The 20,738-nt window shown below is 27.5% G+C and overlaps 8 protein-coding genes across 8 annotated transcripts; 7 read left to right on the top strand and 1 right to left on the bottom strand.

Annotated features, from left to right (window-relative positions):
- Positions 1-1,245: 1,245 nt before the first annotated feature.
- Positions 1,246-1,849, bottom strand: LOC122853461 (cyclin-dependent kinase inhibitor 1C-like). The gene is made up of 2 exons (XM_044153950.1): positions 1,722-1,849; positions 1,246-1,642 (listed from the first exon to the last, which is right to left on the bottom strand). The coding sequence occupies exons 1-2, from the start codon at positions 1,731-1,733 to the stop codon at positions 1,385-1,387; spliced, it is 270 nt and encodes an 89-aa protein (XP_044009885.1). The 5' UTR covers positions 1,734-1,849; the 3' UTR covers positions 1,246-1,384.
- Positions 1,850-2,586: 737 nt separating this feature from the next.
- LOC122853460 lies at positions 2,587-3,051 on the top strand. Its single transcript, XM_044153949.1, has 2 exons — positions 2,587-2,695; positions 2,773-3,051. The coding sequence occupies exons 1-2, from the start codon at positions 2,681-2,683 to the stop codon at positions 3,034-3,036; spliced, it is 279 nt and encodes a 92-aa protein (XP_044009884.1). The 5' UTR covers positions 2,587-2,680; the 3' UTR covers positions 3,037-3,051.
- Positions 3,052-5,591: 2,540 nt separating this feature from the next.
- LOC122853459 (larval/pupal cuticle protein H1C-like) lies at positions 5,592-6,118 on the top strand. Its single transcript, XM_044153947.1, has 2 exons — positions 5,592-5,721; positions 5,807-6,118. The coding sequence occupies exons 1-2, from the start codon at positions 5,704-5,706 to the stop codon at positions 6,095-6,097; spliced, it is 309 nt and encodes a 102-aa protein (XP_044009882.1). The 5' UTR covers positions 5,592-5,703; the 3' UTR covers positions 6,098-6,118.
- A 946-nt stretch (positions 6,119-7,064) lies between these two features.
- LOC122853456 (tubulin beta chain) lies at positions 7,065-9,485 on the top strand. The gene is made up of 4 exons (XM_044153943.1): positions 7,065-7,443; positions 7,517-7,981; positions 8,047-8,561; positions 8,649-9,485. Exons 1-4 carry the CDS (start codon positions 7,387-7,389, stop codon positions 8,950-8,952), a joined length of 1,341 nt encoding a protein of 446 aa, XP_044009878.1. The 5' UTR covers positions 7,065-7,386; the 3' UTR covers positions 8,953-9,485.
- A 904-nt stretch (positions 9,486-10,389) lies between these two features.
- LOC122853457 (keratin-associated protein 6-2-like) lies at positions 10,390-11,465 on the top strand. The gene is made up of 3 exons (XM_044153945.1): positions 10,390-10,520; positions 10,583-10,819; positions 10,934-11,465. Exons 1-3 carry the CDS (start codon positions 10,509-10,511, stop codon positions 11,234-11,236), a joined length of 552 nt encoding a protein of 183 aa, XP_044009880.1. The 5' UTR covers positions 10,390-10,508; the 3' UTR covers positions 11,237-11,465.
- An 868-nt stretch (positions 11,466-12,333) lies between these two features.
- LOC122851138 (pupal cuticle protein G1A) lies at positions 12,334-16,623 on the top strand. The gene is made up of 4 exons (XM_044150188.1): positions 12,334-12,816; positions 14,019-14,369; positions 15,996-16,247; positions 16,347-16,623. The coding sequence occupies exons 1-4, from the start codon at positions 12,424-12,426 to the stop codon at positions 16,494-16,496; spliced, it is 1,146 nt and encodes a 381-aa protein (XP_044006123.1). The 5' UTR covers positions 12,334-12,423; the 3' UTR covers positions 16,497-16,623.
- Positions 13,766-14,479, top strand: LOC122853458 (neuropeptide-like 3). The gene has a single exon (XM_044153946.1). The coding sequence runs from the start codon at positions 14,019-14,021 to the stop codon at positions 14,388-14,390; it is 372 nt and encodes a 123-aa protein (XP_044009881.1). The 5' UTR covers positions 13,766-14,018; the 3' UTR covers positions 14,391-14,479.
- Positions 16,624-18,115: 1,492 nt separating the features above from the next.
- On the top strand, positions 18,116-18,944 carry LOC122853455. Its single transcript, XM_044153942.1, has 2 exons — positions 18,116-18,227; positions 18,321-18,944. Exons 1-2 carry the CDS (start codon positions 18,216-18,218, stop codon positions 18,657-18,659), a joined length of 351 nt encoding a protein of 116 aa, XP_044009877.1. The 5' UTR covers positions 18,116-18,215; the 3' UTR covers positions 18,660-18,944.
- The last annotated feature ends 1,794 nt before the right edge of the window (positions 18,945-20,738 follow it).

Below are 20,738 nucleotides of genomic sequence, written 5' to 3'. Positions count from 1 at the left end.
AATTTTTTATTTTTAGACACATGTCATTATTATGTTTAATTATAAATATGTTGCATCTAAATCATAATCATAATCATAATGGTTATTTAATCATCTTATTTTCAAAATATTAAAAAAAAAAAAAATAACGCTGCGTAGAATAATTGAATGTGAGGTGATAATAATTTAAATGTAATATAATATAGCGTGCCAAGAGCAATCATTTGGAAAACATTTTCATGAGAAGTAGGGATCTTCACCAATATAGAAATAAATTATTGATACTAGCTTGTTGTTGAAAATAAAATAAAATATAAATACAAAAAGTACAATGTTTTGAAGGGAAAAAGTATAAAATAAATCAGCAAACGCGTATCGTGCTTGATGGAATAAAATATCCAACTTGTTGAGTGGATGAAAATAAAATAATCATCAGTACATATCTATATATATAGACAGACTAGTTTATATTGCTATACACTATGTGCAGAGAGTCCAACTCAAGGACGAGTGCTTATCCAGGCGTACTTAAGTTAATTGTTTTTTTTATTTTTTATTTTTGTCATTTATTTATTTTCATTTATAATTATTTTCTTGGTTCGTTTTATAAAACTATTATTATTATAAAAATAAATGATAAATTCAGGAGAATCTTGTTTCAATTTGATCCACAAATTGCTATATTAAATATTTATTTGTTTTTAAATTTTAATATTTTATAAAAATATTATATTGTCTTGACCTTTTCAATATAATTTAATAATAATATATTTAAAAGTAGAGTTTAAAATATTAATGAGACTCAATATTTTTCTATTTAAAAAAATAAAATAAATAATAGCAAGATTGAAAACTGGTTGTATATCATTATAAACAAACAAAGTGCACTGCACTGTAGTCTGTACTGCGTGTATATACGAAAGTGAGAGTAAATATGCAGAGTATATATTGTACATGTAATAAAACTTGAACTTGAACTTGCACTTGCACTCTTGCAGATGATATGTAGCAAAGAGACATAAGAGAGGCAATTGCTTGGCTCAATTCAAGGTTGAGCATCAGTTCTTGATCTTTCAGGTTGTTTGATGTCGACGACCGGCAATGCGTCATTAAACTCATCTTTTTTCTCTTGTATATTTTATAAAAAGTGCAGCAATTTTATGTAGAAAATTTTTTTTTCCAATTTAAATTAAAAAAAAATAATATTAACGAATAAAACAAATTTTAATAGTTGATATTATAAATAAATATACGCATAAAACAAAATTTAATGAGAAATCGAAACATTTTATTTTTCATGACAAATAATTAATTATTATTCAAAAAAAGTATTCATTTAAATTTTGAAATGAAATGATACTGGCATAAATATGAAGAAATGATTGTTTTATAATGATTCATTCATTTAAAGATAATATGCTGGAGCTGGAGCAGCAGCGTATGCATAAGGTGCAGCATATGCATATGATGCTGGTGCATAGGCAAGTGGTGCTGCGGCATATGCATTGTGATTTCTGACAAAGCTCTGGCTACTTGATGAATATGGAAGTGCAGCATAAGCAGCAAGTGGTGCTACAATTGCACCTGGTGCTGGAGCTGGAGCTGGTGCTGGTGCTGGTGATGGTGCTGCGAAAGCAATAGCCAAAACGGCAAAGAATACACACTGAAAAAAAATAAATACAACATAATATAATATACAATTCATAAATATAATATATAAATGGAAAATAAAATAAACTTACAAGCTTGAACATGTTGATTTAGTTGGGTTGTTGTTGTTGATTCGTACTGTGAAAGAGCTCGATTGCAAACTGTGAAGATACCACTGTAAATCAATGGCATATATACCCTGGATTGACCAACCCCTTCTCTTCATCATCAGGTGTACATAGTAGGGCCCTGCGTGGAAAGGATACATATTATTTTTTGATTTGTTATTTATTTTTTGTATCCTACAACTACCACTACTTGCATAAAAAACAACAACAACAAAAACAAAAAACAGCCAACCCACCGACGTCATATATTTTTTTTATATTTATTTATTTCCACCACCATCACCACCATCACCACCATCGCCTTTGTGTCTTTGTTTCCGTCATCAACTTTTTTTTTATATAAAGATAAAGATATACTTTTTTTTTTCGTCTTATTTTTAATAATATGTTTGATCAGAAACTAGTTGACGTACTTGACCTTGACGTTGCAACATTGTCCCTTTATTCAAGCATATTATTTTAAATTGACTGTAAAATATTTTTATAAATACCTATTTCAAATTATTTATTATAATTGAGTTAGCTTTAATTTATAAACATGTTTTGAATTAATCAAATAAATATATATGTATAACAATGTGAATATAAATAAATAAAAATAAAGCTAGACAATTAATTTCAAGGTGATGCATGTGAATATTTTTTATACAATGATATAGCTGAATATATTGCTTTCACAAAAATAAATAATATGCAGTATCAGTTTATTCAGGGTAAAACTTAAAATTTCACAAGTTGTTGCGATTACAAATTTTGTTAGGTATGACATGATGATGATAGATTGGAGAGGCATTTTTAAAAGTCAAGTGACTATTGATGGTGGTGGTGGTGTATATATACCCATCAATTTATAACATTTTCAACAATTGTTTTTTATTATTTGACTCGTTGTTAAACAGTTGTAAAAAAAACAAACAAACAAAATGTTTAAACTCGCTGTAAGTAACATTAATAATATAATATTTGAATAATCATAAATAGTGTATCTTAATTTATTTGTAAATATTTTCCACAGTGTATTCTTGCTATAATAGCAACCATCGCATCAGCTGGCTATGTTGCACCCTTGGTCTCAGCTCCTTTGGTCTCAGCCCCATTGGTACCAACATCAACAAGTAGCCAAACAATTGCTCGTAATTACAATACATTTGCTGCTGCTCCAATAGTATCAGCTTACAGTAGCCATGCTCTTCCAGTTGTTGCTGCATCACCATATGCCACATATCCATATTCAGCATACAGTGCTTACAATGCCGCTCCAATTGTTTACAGAAAATAGATGCAATATTATTTTTTATTTTTCAAATTCATTTTTATACTTACTATTATAAATCTGTGAAAAAAATAAATAGGTATATAGTAAATGAATAAACAAACAATTAAATAAATAAATGTTTACAAATTTTATTTTATTATATTTATCTTATTTTTTAAAACAAACAAAAAAAAATATTACATAAGATCCAATTAATTAATTAATAAATCTTTATTTTAAATTTCAAAGAAAAATAAAATGGAATTTAATTTACGAAATTTATTCATCATGTATACACCTGCAGTGAATATAATAAAATGCCAAATATCATTTTAAATATTAAAAAGTGGTGATGATGATGATGATGATGATGATATTGTGTTATAATTATATACAAAGTGATACAATATCTATTTTAATCACGCATATAAACTTGATGATTAATATTTTAAGCTTAAAATGACAATAAATACGTATATAAATAAATAAATAATTAATTAGCATATATTATATGTATATGTATATCGAAATTCAAGCATTAAATTATATAACAATGTCATTACAAAATACGCGTAACAATTTAATACTCATTAAAATGGCTATCACGTCCTAAAAGAAAGTCAAGAAAAAAACAAAATTACATTATCCGCAGTGGAAATATTGTAATATGTATATTGCATTGTATTGATTGACATAAACTTTACTTTTTTTTCATCATTAATTTTAAATATAAAAATAATATATAAACAAAATCTTTGTTATTCCAAATTAGCACAGAGCATTGGCATCTTCCAACTACTAAATACACTAAATTTTGGTGATTGTGGCCATGCAGTCCTTGATTAAAAATTAAAATTCAATTTCCTGCATATATGATATATACACACAATCTCTTTGCCACCTTGATTTTATTATGTGTATACATATATTGTTTCTTTTTTGTCAATAAATTTGTTACGAATTAAATTTAAATTTTTTTGTTGACCTTGTCTATTTCATTGATTTTGGTTTGTACATATATGAAACACTCCTTTCTTGTTACATACGTCATTAAATTTTTTGTTTTAAAATATCAAATATGCTCATTATAATTATGAAATTAAATGTGTGCTCACTTGAAAATTTCATAGATACAATCTATATACATGAACATTTTAAAATACATGTAATTTTATGTTTTGTGTTTTATATATACGTTCATAAAAGATTTTAATAGATAATAATAATATTATACTATAGAGAGATGCGTGAGATGATCGAATAAATAAATCTATCATTTACAATAAATGATGAATGATATCGAAATAATCGATCTGGTCTTATTGTGTATTATTATTAATAAATAATCATTCTGATAAAAAAATATTTATAAATTTCTCTGTAAAATTCTAAAACAATGCCAATTACTCGTATATATTTATAGATTACATAGAAACAATAATAAAGAAATTCCAATAAATATTTTCACCGTTGTTAATGCGCGTATGGCAATAATTGATATACATGCGAAAAAAAAAAAAAAAAAAAAAGTAATGCGTGTGTCCTTCATTAATTGTGATTGACGTGTGAGTAGCTATTGCATTGGTAAATATAGCTATACTTATATACTTGATTTGAATATTTAACAAGATGCATGTGTTTTGTTAAATCGAATATAATAAATTATGTGTGATTGTATAATAATTATGTGATTGCCAATATAGTCATCAGTTTATTTTTTTTTTTTACTCTTTAAATTTAAATTTAAAGAACCTTGTTATTTTTTATTCGTTTATTTATTGACTCAAGTATATATACAAATATACAAATGTATTTAAAATTGACACAAATAATTATCGAGGAAAAATAATTATTAAATATATATGCGCACATTTGGGCCAATGTTGGGCAATTTTTTTAAAAGTGAAATTTGCGGTTTTCCGGTAAAGTCAGTCATCAACAACAACAACAACAACAACAACAACTTAAACTGTATATACGTGTACAGCATATCATGTCATTTTCGACAAACAGCCAATTCAATTCAATTTACTTTATTTGCTTTTTTTCTTTTTTTGGCGCCACGGCACGCAATTCGAAATAGTGGTTAAGCGGTGTCTTAAATAAACATCAGTCACATAAAAATATAAAATTTATTAAGATATATCCCACGTTTCCCGGATTCCCATATAATCAGACTAATAATACACACTTGTATATTATGCCAATTTGAATTAAAATCTTGTCTCTCCCCAAAAAATATGCTATAATTATTTAAAAAAAAAAAAAATATCATTTCGCCTTGAATTTTTAATTACGCGCATAATATCATTATTTCAAATGAAGGGAACAAAATAAAACAACAACAACAAATTTAATATAGATTTTATGTACCATTCGCTTTACCTCTTTTACCAAAAAAAAAAAAAAAAATCAAAAGAAAAAGGTAAATGAAATTGTATCGTCACCACCACATAAACATAGAGAATGGTCAGGACGGGTGTGGCCATCCTTTGATGATAGAAGGTGGTGGAAGAAAAAAGTAGAGAGGAGCTACTATAGGTACTTGTATCCCCCTGCTTTATTACAACAAGTGGGGATGATTTCTTTGTTGGATCTCAACTAAATTTAACTATAAAAGCTGTGCTTCAATAATCATTTGGCATCGTAGTTTTCACAGCGAACCACACAACAATTCCAAACATAAACAAAATGATGTCCAAGTGTTATGTAAGTTTGTTTTTAATATTTATAAATTAAATTAATATTTTATATTGTATATTATAATGTTTTTTTTTTTTTTTTGATATTATAGATTGTATTGTCAGCAATTGTAGCTGCTTGTTCAGCTGGTAACATTGCTGTTCCAGTTGCAGCAGCACCAGCAGCACTCACTGTTGGAACATATGCCAGTACATATAATTCTCATTCAGTTGAACATGCTCATGCTGCACCAATTGTTGCATCATATGCAACACCCTATGTAGCACCAGCATATTCAGCATACTCAACATATTCAGCACCACTTTCAGCAGCAGCTTATTATCCAGCATACTCACCTTACTCTGCATACGCAGCACCAGCTGTATTTGCTGCTCGTCGTTAATTTATTTATTTATTTTTTTTGTTTTTTATCTTTCACAAAAAATCAACATCAACAAGACAACATATACCTATATAAAGTCCAGTCATTTTTTTTTTTTTTTTCAAAAACGATATGCCTATTTAAATAAATGAAAAAATCGAGGGACTGCAAGAATAACAAGATTACCGACTGTCCAGCATTGTCATCATCAAACCTGATGTACCTGATGGTGATGATACATTATTTATAATATGTAATACTATAGGTATACATCAATACATGATATAATGTGTGTTGGTGTTGATGCTGTTGGTCTGATAATTGGCTAAGTGATGGTGCCACCTGTTCATCCACATTGGCAACCCACAGAGAGTATTTACCTTTCACAATGTAACAACACAAGTTGGATATCGCTTTTACATTTACACATCAACACATATACACATACACACACTAAAAAAAAATTTAAATTTAAAATTAAAATATTTTGTTTATCTTGTTTTTTGATATTTTTGAAATAAATACAAAATGCCTTTTCGAAATATACATTTCGTATTGATTTTTATTTTTTAAAAAATATACCTTATCGTGATACCTATATATGTAAATATATTTAAGATGTGATATATTGTGTTGCAGCAAATTCATTAAACTCAACGTGTTACTTATGAATGAAGATGGACAAAATAAAATTATTGAATGAACAAGTAAAATTGATTCAATTTTATATTTCTATTATATAGAATACAAAAAATATATTAACGTGCGTCATAGAAATTTATTTTAGATTTCTTTCTTCTTCCATAATATAGCGAATAAAATAATAAAGTATTTTTATTTTTTATCGATATAATTTATTTATTTATTCAAATTGAAACAAGCATATTTATAACACGAATAAAATATAAATATAATAATTAATTCAACATGCATTATATAATAAAAAAAAAACTAGTATAGGCGTGTACATGTATCCTTATCCTTGAAGGCGTCAACTCACCATCAGTGACAAGTGCGTCAGTCATTTCTGCAAATATTATTATTATTATTATTATTTATAAATAAAAAGACAAATTTGTTAATGTCATCTTTTGTTTTAAAACAAATAAAAGAAATAATAAAATAAAAAATTACCCTGACAACGAAAACAAGAGAATAATTGCCAAATGAGACATTGCTAGATTACAAAATCATTGTCTTTTGATATTTTGTCTGTCACAATATTTTTTGTCTTCTTGAATAAAAAAAAATTTAAAAAAAAAAAAATCAATAAAATAATATATTATATTTGATAATAATAAATAATAATAATGCGTGAAATTGTTCATCTTCAAGCTGGTCAATGCGGCAATCAGATTGGAGCAAAGGTAATTATATTTTTTTGTTAATTTTCAAATTATTTTTTAAATTGAAAAATGTTGATGTTTAATTATTATATAGTTTTGGGAAGTTATATCGGATGAACATGGAATTGATCCAACTGGTTCATATCATGGTGATTCTGATCTTCAACTTGAACGTATAAATGTTTATTATAATGAAGCAACTGGTGGTAAATATGTACCAAGAGCAATTCTCGTTGATCTTGAGCCAGGAACAATGGATGCAGTAAGATCTGGACCATTTGGACAAATATTTCGTCCAGATAATTTTGTATTTGGACAATCTGGTGCTGGAAATAATTGGGCAAAGGGTCATTATACTGAAGGAGCTGAACTTGTTGATTCTGTATTGGATGTTGTAAGAAAAGAAGCTGAATCTTGTGATTGTCTTCAGGGTTTTCAATTGACTCATTCACTTGGTGGTGGTACTGGTGCTGGAATGGGAACTCTTCTTATATCAAAAATACGTGAAGAATATCCAGACAGAATTATGATGACTTTTAGTGTTGTACCATCTCCAAAAGTAAATTTTATATTTCATTAATCATCATCAAATAAATATAAATAAAAAATAAATTTTTATTCAAGGTTTCAGATACAGTTGTTGAACCATACAATTGTACTTTGTCAGTTCATCAACTTGTTGAAAATACTGATGAATCATTTTGCATTGATAATGAGGCACTTTATGATATATGTTTTCGCACACTTAAATTAACAACACCAACATATGGTGATTTAAATCATCTTGTAAGTGCAACATTGAGTGGTGTTACAACTTGTCTACGTTTTCCTGGTCAATTAAATGCTGATTTAAGAAAGCTAGCAGTTAACATGGTACCATTTCCACGTTTACATTTTTTTATACCTGGTTTTGCACCATTAACATCACGTGGATCACAACAATATCGTGCCCTAACTGTACCAGAATTAACACAACAAATGTTTGATGCTAAAAATATGATGGCTGCATGTGATCCACGTCATGGTAAATATTTAACTGTTGCTGCAATATTTCGTGGTAGAATGTCAATGAAAGAAGTTGATGAACAAATGCTTAATATACAAAATAAAAATTCATCATATTTTGTTGAATGGGTTCCGTAAGTTGATGAAATTATAATTAATTTTATAATTTTTTTGATAATTAATATTATAAGCATATGATTTTTTTTTTTCTTTTCAAATAGAAATAATGTAAAAACAGCAGTTTGTGATATTCCACCACGTGGATTAAAAATGTCTGCAACATTTATTGGAAATTCAACAGCAATTATGGAACTTTTTAAGCGTGTTTCTGAACAATTTACAGCCATGTTTAGACGTAAAGCATTTTTGCACTGGTACACTGGTGAAGGAATGGACGAAATGGAATTTACTGAAGCTGAAAGTAACATGAATGATCTTGTCTCTGAGTATCAACAGTACCAAGAAGCAACTGCCGAAGAAGAAGGTGAATTTGACGAAGAAGAAGAAGGCGAAAATGATGCTTAAAACAACATCACCACCACCATCAACAAGAAAAAATTAAATACCAAAAGAAGCATCATTTTTAAATTAATTACATAAATAATATTTTTTGTTTTTATTATTATCACTGTGACATAATATTATATTTTCACAAATTCATGTCAAACTCAGTACTTTTTCTTTTTTTTTTCCTTTGACTTAATCTAATTTATTGAATTAATTAGTTTAACATATTAAAAGTTTATTTATTATAAAATTAATTTAAAAACAATGAGATAAAGAATTTAAATAATTTCATATGAGTCACCAGCATCACGACCACAATATCAGCCACACGCATCAACAAACATATTTATATAATTGCATAACTTTTATTTTTTATTATTAAATTTATTTAAAATAATATTAATTATCGCCCTCTAATCAACATTGTATACGTTTGATACTCATGATGATGATGATGATGATGATTGAAATGATACAACTGATTGATAGCCATTATAATTTACATAATTACATTGAGTTTAAATAAAAAATTTAAAAATCTTTGTATCAACAAGGCTATTAATGAAAATTTTATTGAAACTGTTACGCCTTTATCATCAACGCATAATTATTATTACCTGTTTATTAGATATTAAAATTTCTCACCATTTACCTAGACCTAGTTTTTTTTTTTCTTATTGAACAAGTAATTTTATTCATTTGAACATTAGTGTGACTTTAAGTAAGTTATCTGGGAAGTGGGATAAATAAAAAAATAAATTAGACAAAAAATAAAAAGTTATGTGAGATGTCGTTGCAAAATAGACCTTCGAAGATGACTGTGTCATACTGTTCACCACCACGATAATTTTTGAGTTAAAAATTTTCATTAAAACACTAGCTCACGGTCCTCCACTTGGACTTTACGCTTGAAATCACACAATGTACTTGAACGCAATTTGTAATAATCATTATCCAACGCAAATCATTCACAAGTTTTTTTTATTTTTATTATTTTTTTTTTTTTTGTTCACACGAAGTACATGGGGTACCCTCTTCACCGCTGACCATATATTCCATATATAATTATTTTATCCTTGATGTGGTGCAAGTACGTTGTTTATTTTTCAATAATAAAATTATTCAAGTCGGATGTGGATCATCGAGTATCAATTATTATTATTATATATTAACACAATGTTTTAAATAGTTGATCCTTGATTTTTTTTTTCTTTTTTTTTTTCTCCTCTTGCTGTCGTCGTACGTTGTTGAAAGATATAAGCATGACAATAAACATGCAAACATATTATTATGTCTTGAAGCCAAATTCCCGCGGTATTTAAAAAAGAGGGACAACAAATGTATAAATAATTTTTTTTTTTAACATCTAGGATTTTCCTACTTCCCAACCTTCAGCTGCAAGCAAATAGCAATGCATCTATACAAATGAGCAATCAAGCATTCTCCTTGTTAGAGCAACATCTTGGCTATCAATTGGGTATATAAGCACAACCTAAACAATTGTCAAGTCAGTCTAACACGGTACTTGTTCAAGTTATCCATCCAAGACATTCAAAAAGAAAAACATTTTAACAATGTTTAAATTGGTAAGTACATCATAATTTAATATTATTATTTATTACAATAATAACAACTTTGTTTTTTAAAGATTGCATTATTTTTTGGTGTCATTTTGGCAACTGCAAATGCATCACCAAGTGCAATAACAGCAGCAGCATCATCAATTTTACCATATGCATATGGTAATGGCTATGGTTATGGCAGTGGATATGGATATGGTTATGCACCAAGTGTAAGCTATGCTCCATCAGTGGGCTATGTTGCACCATCTGTAACAACTTATCATGGTACTCCACTTGCAACAAGTTATGCAAACACTTACAAGGTAATATTTTATTATTTATTTCATTTACTATAACAATTGATGATTTATTTATTTATTTATTTATTTATTTATTTATTTATTTATTTATTTATTTATTTATTTATTTATCAATAGGTTGCCTATACTGCACCATATGCACCAAAAATAATTCCAGCACCAATTGTAACTAAAACATATCCAGCATCTGGCTATGGACATGCTCTTTATGGTGGTTATGGATTAGGAGGATACAACAGTCTTGCATATGGCAATGGATATGGTAGTGGATATGGATATGGTCATGGATATGGTAATGGTTATGGATATGGAAGTTCAAGTGGATATTATGGTTCAGGTCTTGGCTATGGTAGTTATGGTCTAACTGGATACAGTGGATATGGTGGATACAGTGGTTATGGAAATGATTACTATCATTAAGACAATTTAATTAAATATTTATATACATTGATGATAATATTCCAAAGTACTTGAGGACAAATGTACAAACACGACAAAAAAAAAATATGTTACCTGATTATATATTGACGCATTTCACTAAACTAAATATTATATTATCCAAAGTTTATATATTTTTTTTTATATTCAAATATAAATAATCATGTAATTATTAAATAAATAAATTTCAATATTTCTTACTCTAATTAAATTTCTTCATTTTATTTATAAAAGAGATAATAATGCTATATTTTTTTATCATATATGGTAATTGGTATAATTAAATATATATTTGGAGAAATATAAAATTGAGAGGTAATAATTTACACTCGAGAGAGATATCACACACAATATTGTCGTTATGGTCGTTATAATATGTGAGTGGATCAAGGTTGAGGTGAGGCTCTCTTGTTGTTATTATTATTATGATTTATCTTGAGAAAAAATCTACATAGGTACATCAACTTGTTGTTTTTATTTTTCGTGCCATTGTACTTGTTTTTTTTTTCTTCATTTGATGAAGAAGAAGAAGAATAAGATGTACGTGTGCTTGACCTTGGCAATATGATGATCATTATTTTTATTATTTAAATTGTTGTCTAGAAATGATATAAATATATCTCGAAAAACCAGTTTTTATATTTATACTAAAAAGTCAATATATATTTTTATAATTATTAAATGGAACCACAAAAATTACAAAATCACACATTTATAATAATAATAAATTAATTAAATATCCAATAAAGATTATAATTATTATTTAAACCCCATTGATTTTTGCTATGTATACAGGGTAAAAAAAATTGAAGTTAAAAAAAAATTGAAGGTAAACAAGGTCACTTACCAAGTTTACCTCGATACTGAGGGTCGAAGCAACTCTCAGTGCGTTTGTTATTTCTTTGCTTGCAATATTTTTTAAAACCATTTTTATTATTATCATCATTATAATAATATAATTTTCGTTGTCTGGCCCTCAAGCAAAATTGGCACACACATATATACATATTAAATTTCTCCCAATAAAAAATCAGCGAATCAACGAGAAAGACTCGAGTATAAAAGCAAGCAAATTCAACTCAAATAGTATCATACAGTCTTTGTTTATTTAAACAACAACAACAACAACAAGTATTACAGTGAATTTATTCGCAAAAAAAAATTTCAAAATGATGAAATTTGTGATTGTTGCATTATTATTTGTTGGCTGTGCATTATCAGCACCAGCACCAGAACCAAAACCAGAACCAGGTTTTTTGGCTGCTCCAGTATCACCAGTAATTGCTGCTGCACCAGCAGTTGCTGTTGCTCATGCTGTACCAGTTGCAACAAGTTACTCACATTCAGCATCATACAGAGCACCAGTTAACAAAGTAGTTGTTCCAGTTGCTGTACATGCTGCACCACTCATCAAAACAACACCATTAATTGCTGCAACACCAATTGTTCATGCACCAGTACTTCATGCTGCACCACTTGTTAAAACTGTTGCCGTTCATCCAGCTCCAGCAGTATATGCCAGTGGATACACTGCCTACAAAGCACCAATTGCAATTGTTCACTAAGTGCAATACACGATAATCGTATTATTATTTAATGAAAAAAAAAAAAAAAAAATGGAAAAATATCATTATCATCATCATCGTCGTCGTGGTCATCAAAATCCAGCTTCAGTATAAGACAACTATTTATTTATTTTATAAAAATTATGCTGCAATAAAAATTAAAAATTTTCTGATATTAATTATTTTTTGTTTATTTGTTTATTCATTTATTCATTTATTCCCCACTTTTCCAATTTGGACTAGATCATTTTAAAATAAATATTATATAACAATAATTGTATATGGAAATTTTCATATGTATTATATATATCAAAAAATTAATCTTGTCCTAAAAATTATTGTGCAAGATAATAAAATGTATACATATATACGATTGATATTACGATATCGTTTGTTCTATTTTTACACACAATATATGTAATATGTAATGACATTACAACAATGATACACGTGTTGCCAATGAATAATTGTGTCACTTTTATTTTATTTTATTTTGCGAAATATACTTTTTCCTGATTGACAATTGTGGTGTTACGTTGTGAGCCTAATATATTCTATTAAAATTCAAAGTGCAAATAAAGCTTTTATTTGATAATCAACTCTCGATTGTTAAATTATTAGTCATTTTCAATGGCAATTTTAATTACAACATACTTTTTTTTTTTATATAATTAAAATTTCATAAATATTTTTTTATTTATTATAAAATAAAGTCTCTTGAGAAAGATATGGATATTCATTAGAAAGGGCCAAGAAAGAAAAGACAAAATTTATACTTTCTAATGCAACAATATGTTTTTTTTTGTTTTTTTTTGTATCAATTGAAAGATCCAAAATATTAAATAAAAAAAATATAAATTTATTTAAAATAAATTGTTTTGCGATGATTGAGTAACGGATCAATAAAATCCTTGGACCTGTCTATTAACATTTATATATTTTTAATATACATGCAGAGGAGTGGCCGAATTATTTAAGTGAAAGATTCAAGTTGGCCCGTAAAAATATCAGCTCCTTCCGCTTATAATTTAACGTATATGCATGATATTTAGAAAAAATAATACAACAAAAGAAGAAGGGGACATAAATTGACTATATAAAGTTGTTGATTTTTATGAATAGTTACAGTTCGATAACTACAACTATCGAAAGCAACATACAAAGTTAATTTTTTGTTAAAATAAATATAAATTATCAAGATGTTTAAACTTGTTGCTTTGTTTGCTATTATTGCCGTTAGCATGGCTGCACCAGCACCAGAACCAGCACCAGCACCAAAACCAGGCTATGGACTTGTATCAACAGCAGCAGTAGCAGCACCACTTGCTGTTGCTCATGCTGTACCAGTTGCAACATACGCAAACAACTACAACTTTGCCTACAAGACAAATCCATCAGTTGTATACTCTCAAGCTGCACCAGTTGCATACTCTGCTCATCCAGCACCAGTTGCATACTCTTCATATCCAGCTCAATTTGCTTACTCAGCTCATTCATCACCATTGGCTTACTCTGCTCATCCATCACCATTGGCTTACTCAGCAGTTGCCGCACCAGCATACTACCATTAAAAATTTATCAACAAAATTCAACTACAATAGATTTGTTTTTCAATATTTTTTATACAAATAGAACATGAAATTTAATTGCAATAATAAATAAACCAATACATTTTTCAAACATATTTATTTTTTCAATTTAATTATTTTACCTTCAAGTATATCCTATCCTAATGATATTTGTTTTATTTAATTTAGTTTGCATGGAGATGAAGGAAAAGAAAAAAAAATAATATTAGCAAGTCGTTGTGTTTGACAAGCCCCGTCACAAACATATATATATAATAATAAATTATTGATTTTAGTTATTTTTTTGATCAACTTTGTGTCAGCTAAATTGCCTTGAATCAATATTCCAAAATACTTTTTTACATACTTACGCATATAAATATATATTTTAAGAGCATAAAGCCTTTCACCTCTTTTTCATATTAATCTCGTTTTTTTTTTTTTTATATACTTGTATTTATTCAAACAAGTTACTTGACAAAAATTAAATATTAATGATATTGTATATTTTTAAGCATTGGCTTAAATATCATTATTATTAAATTAAATAATTTGCATTTGCATAAACTCAATTATTATTATTATTATTGTTATTTTATTTTGCAATTGATTTGATTGACAAGTGTTTGTCAAAAGAGAATTTGTCAAGTGAACAAAACAAACTGCCAAATACAATTCGATGGACTGCCTCATAAATTATAACAAAAGAATTTATAAATAAGCTAAATGCTGCAATTTATTATTGTGATGTTTAATTATACATTCAATATTATTATTATTATTATTATTATGTATGTAGACAAGATTAATTAATATATATCAAAATAAATTTAATTTACCTAATATAAAAATAAAACAACAAAAACAACAACTTGAAATTTACAAGTACAATAACCTTTATATTTTTTGATTTAACGGTTTATTTTTTAAAAAATAACTTCCTGCTTCATAGTAAATTTACTTAAGAGAGGATAGATTGACGCACGTCATTGCTGACTATATATATATAATAAGTCTAGTGTTGCTAATGTGATTATTATTTATGATATGCTATGTCTATCTAATATTATATTATATTATATTGTATTGCCTGAGGGTTATTTTTGTCCAGTGCCCCCTTGAGATTAAATACTCTTTTTTCTTCTTCTTCATCATCATCATCATCTCGTTGTCATGGTCAAGTTTATCTAGAGAAAAAAAAAAAAAAAAAACAAATTCAAATTACCAAGTAAAAATATATAAAAAAAAAAAAACATTTTGAAGGTTCGCAATAAAGTTTCAGACTGAAACAGACTGAAAGATCCTTGGCTTGACAACTCGTTGAAATTTCAATTCACATGAGAGAAAGATTCAAAAAAAAAAAAAAAAGTGAGAGACAGAGAAAGATTATTGTGAGAGATTACTCAAATAAAGTGGTCAGGAAGTTGAGAGTGTGCGCCAACCAGAGAAATACTGTTTTGGAGGTCAAACACGTTCGCATGCATATATACAACATGTAGATGGTGAAAAAAAAAAAAAAAAGACTAGAGTAGGGTGGAATTATTATGGTAGGGTTAATGCAATACAAGTTAACATATGTAGACAAATTTTTGGTATAAAAGACGTTGAAGAATTGTGGTAAAGCATCATTCAATCTTCATTCTTCAAGCAAGAAAGAATAACTTGAAAAAAACAAACTTAAAAATGTTCAAATCAATCATTGTTTTGTTTGCACTTGTTGCTACAATCACCATGGCTGCACCAGCACCAGAACCAAAACCAGAACCAGGTTTTTTGGCTGCTCCAATTGTACAAGCTGCACCAGCAGTTGCTGTACACAGTGCAGTACCAGTTGCAACTAGCTACTCAAACTCTTACAAGGTAATTTAATATATATTAATATCAATTATTTTTATATTATTGATTTATTACATTATATGAATTGTTTATTTATTTATTTATTTATTTATTTCATTCTAGGTTCACTCTGCTGCATTAGTTCATGCTGCACCAGCTGCTGTTGCCTACTCTGCACCACTTGTTCATGCTGCACCAGCAGCCTATGTTGCTCATCCAGCACCAGCTTTCGCATATGCCGCTCATCCAGCACCAGTATTCTATCATCATTAAATAACGATCTCTGGCAAAATCTAGTCACGAACAATCATTTCACACATATTTTCGACAACAAAAACAACAATATAAATTTTATTTTTTTTTTCTTTTTCAAGATTTTACAATTCAATCATGGAAAATATTATGAAAATAAAGTTTAAACAATAAAATTCAATTTTACCATAATATTTTATATTGTATATTTAATTTAATTTTTCATATTCCTTTCCTTTTTATTAATTATATTATATTGTTATTCCATAGGATATTTTTAAGGCTTTCCTTTCATTTATCATAAATTTATATACACATATTCAAATGATTGCGCAACATTGATATACATTGTACACATGAGATTTCGAAAATCGAACATATATCTACTTTGAAATTCAATGGAATCCATATATTACAATGTTTTATATTCAAAAGTTGTTGTTGTTTCAAATTAAATTCAAGTAATTAAAATGAACATGGGTTACTTTGATAAATATAATTATTTTATTTTTAAATTTAACATTGACAAAGTCAAGTTTGTTAAAGATGAAAGCACCAATACTTGATACATGTGTTATTTTTTTTTTTTAAATAAAATAAAAAGTAAATTAATTGAAACACGAGTATGTGTGTATTGTATTTTTTTTCATTAAATTATATAAGAATGACTTGGTCAATAGGTAGACACGAAATCAACCTGATAAATGAGACAAAGATATTCTAGTCACGCTTCATCAAAAAAAGGTACTTGTGCAAGTATGCAAGTATTATTGTGTGCATTTTAAAAAATACATATATACGTTTTGGTCATCGTGTGACGAATTCTTTTGTCAAAGACTGTATGTACATTTTAAATATTAGAGAGAGAATGTCATGTCTATGTTATTTATTACAAACAGTGAAAGTATATTGTATTATTATTATAATAATTGAATTTAGGTGGCATTGCACAATCAAGCCATCAAATCAAGGCTGACCTTCATTCATAAATTGTTTAGTAATATCATTTTTTTTTTTTGTGTTTTCAAAATCAAATAATAGGTATTAACTATTAAGAAAAAATGAAAATTCTATCAATTATTATTATTATGCAAATTGCGTAGTCAAATTTATTATTTTTTTTTTTTTTAATTTTAAATTATGTATAAGATGTAAATTTTGATATATATATGTATACCTACAGTGACTTTTTAATAAATAAAAAAAAAAAAAAAAAAAACATGAAATTAATGATTTTAAATCTGATTAATCTTGTGCATGTATTTAATTTTAAATATTTTTCATTGTCTCAATGGTATTTTGATATTTACATATATATATATTTTTTTTTGTATTATTCTATAATCGATTGAATAAATGACAAGCCCAAAATAAAAAAGAATCACATCCTGATGGACTCTGACTGGCACTCAATTACAAGGACACCATACGGTACATATACATAATATAAATTATAAATTATAAATTTAAAGAGTCAAGTTGAAAATCAAGTCCCGGAAGAGGCCCACACATAAATAATAATATCAACAAGAGCGTTGCTGACAGATTGAGAAAGATCGGGATATATTATTTATCTAGCTATACATTGGATTGTAAGAAAAGAGTTTGAAGGTCCTTTACATATTGGATGATGGTGGTTCAAAATATATATAAAGCCAAGTACTCGAGTGTTTTGATATCAGTCACAAGCCACCAGAGCCCCATTCAGACACAAATTATTATTCTCCCAACTAAATCAACATGTTTAAAATCGTAAGTTTTTATATTTTTTAAACAATTATCTATACTTGTTTAATTTATTTAATTTAAACTTTATTATTTATTTTATTTTCTTGTTTTCAACAGGTAATATTCGTTGCTTTGTTTGCATTCGCAACAGCAAAACCTGGTTACTTTGCTTCAGCACCAGTTTATGGAACAGCAGCAGCAGTAGTTGGTGTTGAAAAAACAATTGAATCACATGGTAATTCAGTTGTACATTCATCAGCAATTGCAACTCCAGCAGTTGCACACACAGTTTACAGTGCACCACTTGTTGCACAACCACAATATGTTTATGCAGCACCACATGCATCAGCTGCTATTGTTGCTGAAAAAACAGTCAGTGGATATGGACACAGTCTTGTTCATCATGCTGCACCAGCACATTACATTGCTGCTGCTCCAGCAACTTATTATCTTTAAATTATATCAACAATGCTGATTATTGATTATTGATTATTGACGATTAATGAGGACACATATGGATTACCTAAATATCATCATCATCATCATCATGAACGTATGGCTAGCAGTATCGATGGGCTCTTCGAAAGGCTAGCCATTTGTTTAATATAATTTGTTCTGTTTGGAAAGTGGAAACTGACTGCTAATAATTATTTTCTGTTAAATTAAAAAAAAAATCAATAAAATGTCATTCAATGTCGTCAATAACAATAAAAATAAAGTTTTCAATTTTTTTTAAATTTATTTGTCTGTCTTGTATTTATTTAAACTATTTTTTTTTTTTTTCATAAAAATAAGAATTATAATGCCGTAAAGGTCAATGATTTATCATCGTCAGACATTTGGAGCTATATTTAGGCATCTATTTTAATGTGATGAATATTTATATTATATATACCTTAATAATAAATTTTATATAGACTCATTTGAATAATTAATATTGTCGGCAAATAAATAAATAAATTAAAAATCTGCGGTAGGTCAAGACACAGACTATTTATTTTTTTTTTTGTCTCTTCACATGAATATATTATATACTTATATATTAAATTATTTAAATTTTTTTTAACCAATTTAATCTTCTTTATTATTTCTTGATTTTCCTGTTTTTCCACTCTTAATTTTTTTTCCATTTTTATCGATCGAATGGATATATATACGTATATGGCGAGTCGCACAACTACCAGCTAAAATAATCAAGGTATATGCCATTGGATGTTTTTTTTTCTTTTCTCTTTACTTGGCCAGTCTATACAACAAGACTCCACTCAGTACTTGTAGTTGAGACTCTGGATTCAAGGCTTCGGGTGAATGAACGCATTATTTTTAATTTTTAAATTTTACATGCGTAATTATATTAATGGATTACAAATCAATTTTCAATTTCTTTTTATGATTTAAAATTCTTGTCATATAGCTAAAGCTAAATAAATATACACACTTAATTTATTGTCAAAATTGAAGTTTAAATATAATCGCAAAGATATATCTTTACAATATTGTAGGAATTAATTAAAATAAAAATTAAATTCAGTTACTATCCTTGTAAATATAAAATATTAATGAATATATTAATCTTTATCTCTGATTGTTATAATGGTAAAATTTTTATTGAATCTAGTATATTAGCTAATTTTCATTTTGTTGTATTACTCTCTGTTATCATAAACAACAGTTAAATATTCATATTCAACTTGTGTCTTAGACATATCAGGTTCAAGTGTAACCCATAGTTCTAATTGCCTTTTACGATTTCTTGATATTTCTGCTGCATTTTCAATAAATTTATGAGTTATACCTGTGTGCTCAACGCAAAACCATTCCATCTTTGGTGAATTTTTAAGAACTTTAATGACTGATTCATCAGTTATTTTATTGCTGCGTGGTAATTTTAAATCGATAAAGTTTTTAAGCAATTTAATTGAGAAGTCAGTGACGTTATTGGAGCCACAAATTGTAAGAGATTTTAAATTCATCATCTTTGTACATGCAACGATACCAGCATCGGTCAGCCATGAACATGATACATATAGTGTGCGTATTTGTTTCATAATATTAGCAATATTATATATATCATCATCGGTAATTAGACAATCAATAATATTTAGTACCTTCATATTTTGAAAGAGCATAATGTCATCAATTTTATTTGCAAAGGTACAAGCGTCGTCAATGGTTCTTATTGTTTTAGAATTGTTCAAATAGTCACGTAAACTTTTCAAACAGCCAACACGAAATATTACAAATTTTCTTAAGGCTTTTAGTTGAGGAACCACCTGCAAAATAAATAATTCATGTAAAAAATTAATGTATATAGATAAGATATATGTTTAAGTTGAATAATATATATACACTAGTCATTTCTTCTGGAAAATTAAGCGACTGATTCAAGACTCTAGTCCAATTTGATACGAAGAGATCAGTCAATGTATCAGCAACGTTTAACAATGATTCAATTAAAGTTGTATAGTCGCTTGGCCATTTACTACAAAAACAATCATGCAATATAATTTTCAATACTTTTAGTTTAGAAAGATT

Source organism: Aphidius gifuensis, linkage group LG3 (assembly GCF_014905175.1).
Source record: "Aphidius gifuensis isolate YNYX2018 linkage group LG3, ASM1490517v1, whole genome shotgun sequence".
Classification (NCBI taxonomy): domain Eukaryota; kingdom Metazoa; phylum Arthropoda; class Insecta; order Hymenoptera; family Braconidae; genus Aphidius; species Aphidius gifuensis.
Note: the sequence above shows the minus strand (reverse complement) of the source record. Positions and strands in the feature narration are given on the sequence as shown.

Coding starts and splice junctions, on each gene's coding strand:
- LOC122853456 (XM_044153943.1), top strand. CDS start 7,387: ATGCGTGAAATTGTTCATCTTCAAGCTGGTCAATGCGGCAATCAGATT. Junction 7,982..8,046: donor GTGTTGTACCATCTCCAAAA/GTAAATTTTATA, acceptor TTTTTATTCAAG/GTTTCAGATACAGTTGTTGA. Junction 8,562..8,648: donor TATTTTGTTGAATGGGTTCC/GTAAGTTGATGA, acceptor CTTTTCAAATAG/AAATAATGTAAAAACAGCAG.
- LOC122853457 (XM_044153945.1), top strand. Junction 10,820..10,933: donor GTTATGCAAACACTTACAAG/GTAATATTTTAT, acceptor ATTTATCAATAG/GTTGCCTATACTGCACCATA.
- LOC122851138 (XM_044150188.1), top strand. CDS start 12,424: ATGATGAAATTTGTGATTGTTGCATTATTATTTGTTGGCTGTGCATTA. Junction 14,370..15,995: donor TGGCTTACTCAGCAGTTGCC/GCACCAGCATAC, acceptor AAAAGACGTTGA/AGAATTGTGGTAAAGCATCA. Junction 16,248..16,346: donor GCTACTCAAACTCTTACAAG/GTAATTTAATAT, acceptor ATTTCATTCTAG/GTTCACTCTGCTGCATTAGT.
- LOC122853458 (XM_044153946.1), top strand. CDS start 14,019: ATGTTTAAACTTGTTGCTTTGTTTGCTATTATTGCCGTTAGCATGGCT.